We start from the raw sequence: 12,917 nt of genomic DNA, 5'->3' as shown, positions 1-12,917 counted from the left end.
CTGGGTCTTACCATTTTTGAGTCATTGAGTACAACAGTGACATTGTAATTTTGAACTCCTCATGTACAAGAAAAACTTATGAGATGATAATTCTTAAAAAATGGTATCTATTAAAATGTGTTTATATAGACAAGTGATTTTAGTTTTGGTTTTGTTAATTCATTTGATACCATGTATTTTGCCTTTCAAATGAACATTCAATTCAGATCATAAAATTTAGTTAATGTCCTGGAGAAAGAGTCACATAGTTTATAGTTCCTCCTGCAGACCTTAATACCTAACATGTATAAAATGTCATTAAAAATTTCTGGGTGTCTTTGACTTCTTACATTAACTTCCTCTTCTTTGTGTTAAACATTTCACTGTTAAAAAAGAGAAAAAACTGCCCTCAACCCAAATAAAGGTACAATTTAAACACACAAAAAAATAATTGTATCCTGAAACATAAGTCATGTACAGCTTCCAAAAAGGGCATTTAAAACTCTTGGTTTCTTGGCAAGCTACCTTAAAAATAGGTATGATATGTCAGATCAAGAATGTGTGCGTATCTGTATGACAAAAGGCATTTCAAAAAACTCAAATACCTAAATACCAGGTTAAGAAAATTGTTATTAAAGTTTAATTTAAGCAGTTATTGCCTCATTCCAATTCTTAAATTAGTCAGGGGCTGCAAAGAGTAGCACAGCTAGTACAAATATTCTTGTGATAATCGTAGAGATCGTAACAATATAACAATAGGTTGTTCATCAATGTATATCTAGTATATTCATCGGTATCTGGCATGCAGCAGATACTCATTAAGTGTTTGTTAAACTAATGAATTAGTGAGTCTGTCCCCAAACTAACCAGCCAATAATTAATTAATCACTATATAACCTCTATTATACTATTCTTTGGAAATAGTATACTATTCCTATTCTTTGGAAAAGCACAGGCCATTTACATTTTCAATTTCTTATGACTGGAAAAATTTCTTTAATCTATTACTGAGTACCACAGAGGTTTCTATTCTAATTAGCAGCACTGAATGGAAACACATTATAGAAAAGACTGGATAAAGCAGATTAATCAACAAGGGAGGGTAGCATTCATGTTGTAGGAGTTAAAAACCAAACATAAAGGACATAATGGAATGTTAACTAGTTTTCTCTCTTTTGTGTAAGTATTTATAATAACTATTGAATGGAAAGAGAAAATCCAATACAAATGATACACAGGCAGAAAAAAAGAAAAAGAGAATCTACTGAAACCATTACTGTCAATTCCTCTGAAGGCTCCTGTGGTCTAGTCTATGCAAAAATTTCATTATGACAATCTTGTAAATAATACTCTAATACTACCCTCATATTTGCCATCTAATTTTAGCTGGGTTATTTTTTGTAACTGATAAGTGGAAATCAAGTAAGAGATTGCTTTAAGGTAGCAGTAGGATTAACTATATTTCACAGATATTCAAAACTGAGATAATGGATCTGGCATCACGGTTTTTAGCATATTGCATATTTTTGGTAAGAAAATTACCTTTGAGACTGCAGACTTAAATACTAGTATTAGGAGAGATGAGACATTCTGTTGTGGGACTCTCACTTCATATTTTTAGCTTTAAGCTAACAAACAGAGGGCAGTTTAGCACATTCATGGAAATAACAGGTCATTCAGCCTAAATGCAGACTTTGTGTGACTGATACCTACTACTGCTACTACTGAAGGGCATGGTGGAGGTAGGGTACCAGACAGTGACATCATGGATGAAGTCTGGAAATGGAAAATACAAGAGAGAACACACCCTTCAGAAAACTTCTGAGACTTGTCCTGTTCTGTCAAGGCTCTGAAACTGGCTTCACACAGAGTCTGGAGAAACGAACAAGAAAAGTTCTTCTACACAAGCCAACGTTTCTCAGACTAGCCAAGAGCCTGCCAACGTGCTTGGCCAGCACCCTAGGGCAGCGGTTTAGCCACGACCCTGAGTTCAGTGAGGAAAATGGCTATTTATTGTTCACTCTGCTCTCTTCACTATGGAGGCTGTGGATCATGTGCCAGGAATGAAGGCGAGCTGGGGTTACTGGGGCTTCTCTAGACCAGGCAGATAGCAAGATAGCAAGCCTCTTCTGGTTCAGATCACTTCCATGGGGCTGTGCCAGAAACATGCTCATACTCCCTGTCTTTGCTGATGCTGCCTCTCCACTTACTACCAACCCCCACTCCTTGCCCCACCCCCATCACTGAAATACTGCCTCAAAACCTCTAGAGACCTGAGAGCGTATTTGAAAATCACTAGCTTAGATTAATGCTCAACCCAACGCACTAATTTCTTGTATAGAGTCTTCTTATGCACTTATAGTGCTGCACTGTATCTTAGGGCAGCGTATTTTGCCATTGGGCAGATCTGTTAGAAAGTATTTCCCAGTAGCAAGCTCAAATCTGCCTCCTTCCTACCTTCTTTCAGTTCAAGTTCTGCCTCTTGAGGTTGCATGGCATAAGTCTGTGCTATCCCTTTTTCATCTGTCAATATCCATCTTAAGTCCTATCTCTTTGTGTTGCCTGTCCTAACAACTCCCAGAGTGACCTCTGTGTCCTTTGGGTCCCTTAAGTGTTAAGTATACTCGTGTGGACCACTCCTTGGCACTTATGCTTTACAGTCTTAGTTATCTTGGGCATTCTTTAAGCCTTCCTAACAAGAACATATTCTCGTTGAAGGCTGGACAGCTGCAGTATTTTTTAATGTCTACTTCCACATCCCTTCACTATGTTGCACTGGATAGATAACTAAATACAAGTGTGCACAGGTCCTTCATGAACTGGTCTTAACCACAATGACTTTCCTTACTCTATACCACATTTCTTTACAAAAATCCTCCATGCTAATCAAATCCACTGCCAAACTACATCTTATATCTTCCTCCTTTGCAAATAACTTTTCTTTCCATCTCAACTTCTCCCCCTATAGGTCACGGAATATTAGCCTAGGGTACATGAACTTCTGAATACTGTACATAAAATGTACATTTTTTTGTGGTAGAGAGGGTTTCACACTTTCATATAATCCTCAAAGGGTCCGATGACTCCACAAAAGATTAAAATCCACTGCTGTAACTTTTTTTTGCCTTGTCTGCTTAACCAACTCTTCTCTATTCTTAAAAAGTCAGCTTATGCCCCTGGATCCAGTGAACCTTTCATATGGGGGGAGACTTTTCTAGGCACTGAACTTCTATGTATCAATTTCTATACTATGCTGACTGATTTATTATGTAACTTGTGAAAACTTTAAAATTAATATCTTTATTGTGACCTAATTCTTTTGTTATTTGATGTTTCATGATTGTAAACTCTTCATAATGGGTTCAGTGTCTTTTTGTTATGTGTACTACCCTGTATGAAACAGGCACTCAAAAAGAATACTCTGGACACAGATGGTGAATCAATCTTCAAATTAATCAGTGTATAGAAACTGAATTCTAAAGGTCCACATCACGGCTGTGACATTGCTGGAGCTGGGCAAAATGCCACAGTTAGCTGCCACCTCACCTCTGCTTTACGAATATTTTCTCTAGCTTCATCTATTTTCTGTTCCAACTCTGTTCGGCCTTGTTCTGAAACTGCAACTCCATGACATTCCAGATCATCTAGAACCTATTAAAGAAAATAGGAAAATGATGATTGCTTTCTATTTTTCTCTTTTTTTTTCTTAAAGTGACTAGAATATCTAGATAATTTTAAAGACTTTAGTGACAAGTGACCATGATTCCCTTTTTAACCTTTGTTTTCATTTATTTCTTTGATAATTTAAAAACCTCTGAAAACTGAGTTATTTGTAGTGAGGTGGATGGACCTAGAGACTGTCATACAGAGTGAAGTTAAGTCAGAAAGGAAAAACTAATACCATATGCTAACACATATATATGGAATCTAAAAAAAAAAAGGGTCTGAAGAACTTAGGGGCAGGACAGGAATAAAGACGCAGCCATAGAGAATGGACTTGAGGACACGGGGAGGGGGAAGGGTAAGCTGGGACAAAGTGAGAGAGTGGCATGGACATATATACACTACCAAATGTAAAATAGATAGCTAGTGGGAAGCAGCTTCATAGCAAAGGGAAATCAGCTTGGTGCTTTGTGACCACCTAGAGGGGTGGGATAGAGATGCAACAGGGAGGAGATATGGGGATATATGTATATGTATAGCTGATTCATTTTGTTATACAGCAGAAACTAACACACAATTGTAAAGCAATTACACTCCAATAAAGATGTTAAAAAAAACACCCCAAAAACCTCTGAAATAACTATAGACTTACAGGAAGTTGCAAAAGTAGTAGAGTCCCTTCACCCAGCTTCCCCCAAGGGTAACAACTTATCTAACTATAGTACAATATAAAACCCAGAAAATTGACACTGGCACTATCTATAAACCTCATTTGAATTGCATGTTTTGATATGTATACCTTTAATTTTTTTAAATTACATGAATATAAAGCATTGTTTCTAAATAACAACTAATACAAAATGGTAAAAAGTCTGTTGTATCTTCATATCCCACCATGTCCTCTCCACCCCAAGATAAAGACTGTCCCATCAATTTATTTGTATTTTATCAAGCCATCTCTTATGTATTTCCTTACATGCTTTGTACAGTTTTGTTTGAAAAATAATAAAATGAGATCTACCTTCCCTTCAATGTGTCTAAGAAACCTTTTTGTGTTTGTACAAACTGATTGACATCATTCTCTAATTAATCCACAGATTCAATAGTTCAACCATACCATATTTTGTTTACTCTTACTTTATTGCTATTTGAGTTTTCAAATTTCTCAACACTATAAACAGTACTGTACAAACAACCTAGTCAATGATTCTTTGAACACATACGGGAATATTTATCTAAGGTAAAAACACAGAAGTGGAAACTGTACATTTTTATAGACATTGACAAATTGCTCACAAAAGGCGGTACCTACTCTTCTAGTAGTGTGTAAGAGCACGTTTCTCTATATTTCACCAACACTGGATATCGTCAATCTTTGAAATTTTATAAAAATTATCTCATTGTTTCAATTTTCATTTCTCTGTAACAGAATATCATTTCATATGTTTCTGGTCATCTCTACTTCTACTTTTATAAATGGGCAGTTCATATCCTCTATCCATTTTTCTACTTTTTTTGTCTTTTTCTTATTACTTAAATATATTTCCTTCTAGATATTAGTCCTTTTTCTGTTATTTATGTCACAAATATTTCCTTCCATTCTATTCCCTTTCTCTTCACTTTTAAAAGTTCTTTTGTTTTACAGAAATTTTTTATGTAGTCATATTTATCAATCATCTTCCTTTATGGGTTCTGGGTTTTGTGTCTTACTTAAGAAGCCACTGGTCATATGCCAAAAACATTCTATATGTTTTTGTTTTTTAGTTTTTAGTAGTCTTGTGTCTAGCATTTAGCTCTTTAATTCTTCTGAAATTTACCTTGTATATGGCAGAAGGGAGAAATCTAACTGCATATTTTTTCCCAAATACACAGACAATTGCTTTAATGCGATTTACTGAATAAATCCTTTCCCCAAAGATCTGAAATACCATTAACATGTTTTTGATTTTTGACTTACTTATTTTTTATAAGTTTTTTTAAAAAGTAATTTAATATTTATTTATTTATTTATTTTTGGCTGCATTGGGTCTTCGCTGCTGCGTGCAGGCTTCCTCTAGTTGTGGCGAGTGGGGGCTACTTCCTTGTGGTGCACGGGCTTTTCATTGTTGTGGCTTCTTTTGTTGTGCAGCATGGGCTCTAGGCACACAGGCTTCAGTAGTTTCAGCACATGGGCTCAGTAGTTGTGGAGCATGGGCTTAGCTGCTCCACTGCATGTGGGATATTCCTGGACCAGGGTTCAAACCCGTGTCCTTTGCACTGGCAGGCGGATTCTTAACCACTGCCCCACCAGGGAAGTCCAACATGCTTTTTATTATGAAATATTTCAAATATACTCAAAAGTAAAGAGACTAGTATGATGCACTCCTATATATTGATCACCAAGATTCAACAGTTAATGAGACTTTTCCACATTTGCTTTACCTACTATCCTTTATTTTTCTTGTGCTAAAGCATTTTAAAGCAAATTTAGACATCCTGTCATTTCATTCCCATATGTTTTAGTGAAAGTCTCTAAAAACATGAACTTAAAAAAAATACAACCAGGGCCTCCCTGGTGGCGCAGTGGTTGAGAGTCCGCCTGCCGATGCAGGGGATACGGGTTCGTGCCCCGGTCTGGGAGGATCCCATATGCCGCGGAGCGGCTGGGCCCGTGAGCCATGGCCGCGGAGCCTGCGCATCCGGAGCCTGTGCTCCGCAACGGGGGAGGCCACAACAGTGAGAGGCCCGCATACCACAAAAAAAAAAAAAAAAAAAATACAACCACAATACTGTTATCAGACCTAACAATAATTCCTTGGTAGCCTTAATATGCTGTTCAGGGCTTTCCTTGTGGTGCAGTGGTTAAGAACCGCCTGCCAATGCAGGCGACACAGGTTCAAGCCCTGGTCCAGGAAGATCCCACATGCCAAGGAGCAACTAAGCCCATGTGCCACAACTACTGAGCGTGGGCTCTAGAGCCTGTGAGCCAAAACTACTGAACCCATGTGCCGCAACTAGTGAAGCCCGTGCTCCACAACACGAGAAGCCACCGTAATGAGAAGCCCGCATACCACAACGAAGAGTAGCCCCTGCTCGCCGCAACTAGATAAAGCCCACAGGCAGCAATGAACACCCAACGCAGCCATAAATAAATAAATAAATGAACAAACAAACAAATAAATAAATTTATATATATATGTAAAAATTATGCTGTTCACCATTAAAATTCCCTGTCTGCCTGAAAATGACTTTTTAGGGTGATTTGTTTGAATCAACAGCTAAAGATCCATACATACACAGATCATTTTTTTGGATATATTTGTTAACTCTTGTATGATACTACAGTTTTAATTACTATAATCATTACTGCATCTTTCAGTATGTGTTAAGGCACAAATGTCTCATTATTGTTGTTACTGGCTATTCTTGTACATGAAGAAAAATTCAGATACATTTTAGGATCAGACTGTGAAGTTTCTCTAAAAATATTTTTTAAGTTTCATTGGGATTTCACTGAAATTACAAATAAATTTAATTTAAAAACCACATAACAAAAAGTCAGAGAAAGACAAATACTGTATGTTATCACTTATATGTGGAATCTAAAATATAAAACAAACTAGTGAAAATAACAAAAAAGAAACAGACTCACAGATATAAAGAACAAACTAGTGGTTACCAGTGGGGAGAGGGAAGGGGGAGGGGCAAAATAGGGGTACGGGATTAAGAGGTACAGACATGCATAAAGTCCAAAAGCTACAGGGATGTATTGTACAGCACAGGGAATACATCCAATATTTTATAATATAACAAATGGAGTATAATCTTTAAAAATTGTGACTCACTATGTTGTACATCTGAAACACATAATATTATAAATCAACTATACATCAATAAAAAAAAGAATTTAAAAGTTAAAAAAAGATCCACAATATTTGAATCTCTCCAATTACCCATGTCTTCTTTGATAAAAAAAAAAAGTCTTTCTTCTTACAGGTCATGACACTGGTTGATTTATCAGTATTTTATTGCTGTGGTGAATAATTTTTTTCCAACTGCATTTTGCAATTGATTATTATTTCTAGCTAATATGAAAACTAATGATTTTTGTACGTAGTCTTGTTTCTATTGACTTTACTGAACTCTTAACTATGTCTGATAGTTTGACAGCTGGGTCTCATATTTTGGGTGGGGTACACAATCACCTCATCTATAAGTAATGACAGATGTACCTCTTCCAAATATTTAAACACCTTATCTTTCTTTCATTAAGAGCATTGACAAAGTGGTGATCACAGGTACTGTTTTCTTATTTTATCATTGTGGTAGGTAGAATGGTCTCCAAAGATGTCCACACTCTAATCCCTGGAAATGTGTATATGTAAGACATAATTTACTGATATATTAGAGTTATAGACCTCAACACAGATTAACGTCTGGATTATCTGAGCGAGTCCAATCTCGTCACGTGACTCCTCACAGGCAGAGAACTTTCTCTGGCTGGAGTGAGATGAGAGACAGGCCAAAAGAGAAGTCAGAGAGATTCCAAGCATGAGAAGGGTGCAATGCACTGCTCCTGACTCTGATGTAGGAGCCCATGTGCAAGGACCAGAGAGAGTGCCCTCTAGGAGCTAAGAGTAGCCCCTAGCTGTTACAGTTTAAAGAACTGTTATCAGCCCTACGGTTATAAGGAATTAGATTCTGACAACAACCTGAATGAGCTTGGAAGTGGATTCTCCCCCAGACGCCAGCCCAGTGGACACCTTGATTTCGGTCTTGTTAGAGATAGAGCAGAAAAACCAGCCAAGCCCACCCAGACTTCTAATGTATAGAAATGTGAGACAATAAACTTCTATTGTTTTAAGCCACTAAGTTTGTGGTAATTTGTTATGGCAGCTATAGAAAACTAATACAACCATCAGCTATAATGTTTGCTCTAAGTTTCAGGAAGCTATCCTTGTCAGAGTGAAAAAGTCTTAATCCAGCTGGTTGGGAATTTCGTTTTACTTTTTAATCACTAAGGCATACAGAATTTTATGATGTGCTTTATTAGCAACTATGACAATAATTATATAATTTTTCATCTTTATTCTATAAACGTATTTTATTATACTGATATATTTTCTAATGTTGAATCGTCCTTGTACCCTAGTCATGTGCTTAAAACAGTTGGATTTATTTTTATTAAATTTTATTTAGCATTTTTACAAGTTTGTTACATCTTTGTTAAAAATCAGTTGACCATATATGTGTGTGCCTATTTCTAGACTCTTCACTTTGTTCCATTTATCTATAAGTCTATTCTTACACCAATACAGTAACATCTTGATTACTGTAGTTTTGTGTCTTGAAATCAAGTAGAGTAAGCCCTCTAACTTTATCCTTATTTTTCAAAATTGATTTGGCTATACCAGATGATTTGCATTTCCATGTATGTCCTAGAAGCATTTTGTCAATTTCTACAAAAAAACCCTGCTGGGTGTTTGACTTGGATTTCATTCTATATATGGATTAACTTGGAGATAAATGGTATTTTAAAAATATTGAGACTTCTATTCCACTGGTCTATATGTTCTTATGCCAGTACTACAATGTCTTGAATACTACAGTTTTGTAATAAGTTTTGAAATTTGGAAGTATGAGTCCTCCAACTTTGTTCTTTTTTCAAGACTGTTTTGGGTATTTGGAGTCCCTTGAGATTCCATATGAATTTTACGGTAGGTTTTTCTATTTCTGCAATAAATACTGTTGAGATTTTCATAGGGATTGCATTGAATCTGTAGATCATTTGGGGTGGTATGTCATCTTAACACTACCTTCCATTCTGTGAAAGGAGGATGTCTTTCCACTTATATGTGTCTTTTTAAATTCCTTTCACCAGTGTTTTATACTTTTTAGTGTACAAGTATTTTGCCTCGTTGGTTAAGTTTATTCCTAAGGATTTTATTCTTTTTGATGGAAGTGTAAATGGAACTGTTTTCTTAACTTCCTTTTCTTTCTTTTTTATGTTTTGGTTTTTAAATTTATTTTACTGAAATATACTTGATTTACAATGTTGTGTTAATCTCCTTTTCTAATTATTCATTGTATAATGTATATTATATGGTGTAGAAATGCAACTGACTTTTGTGAGTTAATTTTGTTTCCTGCAACTTTGCTGAGTTTATTAGTTCTAACAGGTGTGCGTGTGTGTGTGTGTGTGTATGTGTGTGAGTGTGTATGTGTGTGAAATCTTTAGGATTTTCTACATATAAGATCATGTTGGGACTTCCCTGGTGGTCCAGTGGTTAAGACTCCATATTCCCAATGCAGGGGGCCCGGGTTCGATCTCTGGTTGGGGAACTAAGATCCCACATACCGCAACTAAGCCCACATGCCACAACTAGAAAATCCCACGTGCCACAACTAGAGAAGAGTACACACTGCAATGAAGACCCAGAGCAGCCTAAATAAATAAATAAATGATCCTGTCACTGGTGAACAGAGATAATTTTACTTCTTCTTTTCCAATTTGGATGCCTTTTATTTCTTTTTCTTGCCTAATTGCTGTGGCTAGAACTTCTAGTGCTATATTGAACAGAAGTAGTAAAAGGGGGCATCCTTGTCTTATTCCTGATCTTAGAGGAAAAGCTTTCAGTCTCTCACCATTGAGTATTACTGTTTTTTAACAAACTGAATATATGCTTCTTTGTGTTTTACCTACCTGGGGTTTGTTGAACTCCTTGGATTTGTGGGTTTACAGTTTTTGTTAAGTTTGGACAATTTTCAGCTACAATTTTTTTCAAATATTTTTCTCTTTCATTTTATTGCTTAAACTATACCTTACTAGATTAAAGCCCATCAGAGGTCACACTATAAAGAACTAGAAAAGTCATTGAAATCTGTCTGTCTCTACCTCCTAGCAGAAAGACTCAACATGCCTTGACAACAGAGAGGGGAAACAGATTTATTTTTAACATGTGAACATTTACTTTCAAATAGAGTCAGACATTCTAGTGGAAAAAACCTCTTTGTGTGCTTCATATTTTGAAGTATAAAGCTGCAGTAATTAATCTCATCACTGTTTATTAGATGTGTGGTAGACAGATAACTTGTCTTTCTAGTTCACAAATTTTTTGATTGAGACAAACTGTATTAGAGGAACTGTACCCAAAAGCCTCATCTGTCCTTGAATCTGATTTAGATGACGAGATTCTAGATTTCAAGCTGGAGTCTGATGCTGAGCTTTGGGGAATTTTGGGTGAAGAGGAGAGTTATATTTTGCATGCAAGAGGCATGTGAACTGTTATGGCCAGAAGTTAGGCTGTGGCAGATTGTGTTTTTTGAAAAACAGCTACTACAGTATTTCCCATTCCACATGTTCTTCTAGAACCTTGCAATTTCCCCACCAAGAAATATGGATACTTTATGACCTCTCCCCTTGAATCTGGACAGGGCTTTGTGACTGCCTCAATTAATAAAAACATGACACAATTAAAATCTTGTTATTTCTGAGGCTAGATCAGAAAAGATGATATAGCTCTTACTTGGCTCACTCTTGGGGCTCACACCTTTGCAGCCCTGTGCTACCAGCTACCATGTAAGAAGTACAGCTAATCTGAAGCCACTATGTTGGAGAAACTGTATGGAGAGACCACAAAGAGACAGAGATGCATGAGGCGCTCTAATTATTCCAGTTCCCAGCTGTTCAAGTCTTCCTGGTCCAAACACCAGATATTTCAGTGGGGAAGCCTGTGAGATAACTCTAGCACCAGCCACTGTCTGATTGTAATTACATGACAGACCCCCACCCCCACCCCCTAAATGAGAACTGCCAAGCTGAGCCCATCCAATCCCCAGAGTAGTAAGAAACAATTTAAAAGATTCTCTTTTTGTGGCATTAAATTTGAGGTGACTTGTTATGCAGCACTGGAACACTGAATTCAAGATGCCTGAGAAAAGATATGACAGTGAAAAGAAGATGTTAAAGTAGGCTAGAGGATATATGTATACACAGAAGAAAGGCCCAATGTTGGAGATGGTAATTTATCATTTGTTGGCAAATGAAACCACGGCAGTAGTAAAGACTGCCTAAAATGAGAATAAAGAATAAGAAAAGAAGATAGCCTAGTATGGAAGCGTAAGGAATTTAAAATGTAAATGTAAGATGAAGAAAGAAGAACCTTTAAAAAATCTAGGAATGTTAGAGAGGAAAAGGAAAACCATGACAGTGTTTAAGTCATGGATGACTAGAGAAGAGAATATCTCAAGACAAAGGGAACTGTCAATTGTGATACAACTGCCAACGGGTTCAGTAAGATAAGAAATTAAAGTGGCCATTTTGGATTTAGTAACAGAGACATCACTGGTAATTTTGGCATGTGCAGTCTCCATGAATTGGTGCAGGGAAAGAGGAAGAAGGGAAAGCTCAAATGTAATGGGCTAAAAAATAAGTGGGAGGTTAGGAAATACAGATACTAAACACAGACAATTCTCTTAAGAAGCTGGATATGAAGGTAAAGAAAAAGAAAAATAAAGTTATAAATAAATGGAAAATAGAAAAAAATTTACTATATCTAAAATAATTTCTTTGTACTTAAAGTTTCGTCTTTTTTTAAGATTTATTTATTATTTAGTTATTTACTTTATTTTTGGCTGCGTTGGGTCTTAGTTGAGGCACGTGGGATCTTCGTTGAGGCATGCAGGATCTTTCATTGTGGCGTGCAGGCTTCTCTCTAGTTGTGGCGTGTGGGTTTTCTCTTCTCTAGTTGTGGTGCACAGGCTCCAGGGCACAAGGGCTCTGTAGTTGTGGTGTGTGGGTACCAGAGCACACAGGCTCTGTAGTTTGAGGCATGCAGGCTCTCTAGTTGAGGCACGCAAGCTCAGTAGTTGTGGCACGCGGACTTAGTTGCCCTGCGGAATGTGGGATCTTAGTTCCCTGACCAGGGATTGAACCCGCACCCCCAGCATTGTTAAGGAGGATTCTTTACCACTGGACCACCAGGGAAGTCCCTGAAGTGTAGTCTTGAAGATACATTTTCATGGAATCTACAACTGCATCTTCAGAAAGTCTGTCTTGGAGATGAAAAGCCCAATTCAACATATGCACATCTCTTCCACTGCCCAAAAGATTATAATACACTATCACTAGTCTTCCTTAAGCAATTCTATGGCAAACAGATAAATTACTGTGTTGCTGCTAGAGGGCTTAAGGAATTTTCAAGTTTAGTAGATAGCTGAGAACATACTTCTGAGTGCTGAGAAATTATAGAAAAAACATCTATCGGATATTTTCCACATCAATAAAATTCAACTCC

The 12,917-nt window shown here is 36.8% G+C and overlaps 1 protein-coding gene across 3 annotated transcripts in view; it reads right to left on the bottom strand.

Annotated features, from left to right (window-relative positions):
• Positions 1-12,917, bottom strand: part of FCHSD2 (FCH and double SH3 domains 2) — a 316,260-nt gene that overhangs the window by 45,943 nt on the left and 257,400 nt on the right. For 2 of the 3 annotated variants that reach the window (XM_082626729.1, XM_082626727.1), the window contains one exon: positions 3,526-3,630. The exons of the other annotated variant lie outside the window; for it this stretch is intronic. In XM_082626729.1, the coding sequence (XP_082482855.1) occupies positions 3,526-3,630 (105 nt within the window). The remainder of the gene's footprint in view (positions 1-3,525; positions 3,631-12,917) is intronic. 3 annotated transcript variants of the gene reach the window in all.

This window comes from Mesoplodon mirus, assembly GCF_964341445.2.
Source record: "Mesoplodon mirus genome assembly, chromosome: 7".
Lineage (NCBI taxonomy): Eukaryota > Metazoa > Chordata > Mammalia > Artiodactyla > Ziphiidae > Mesoplodon > Mesoplodon mirus.
Note: the sequence above shows the minus strand (reverse complement) of the source record. Positions and strands in the feature narration are given on the sequence as shown.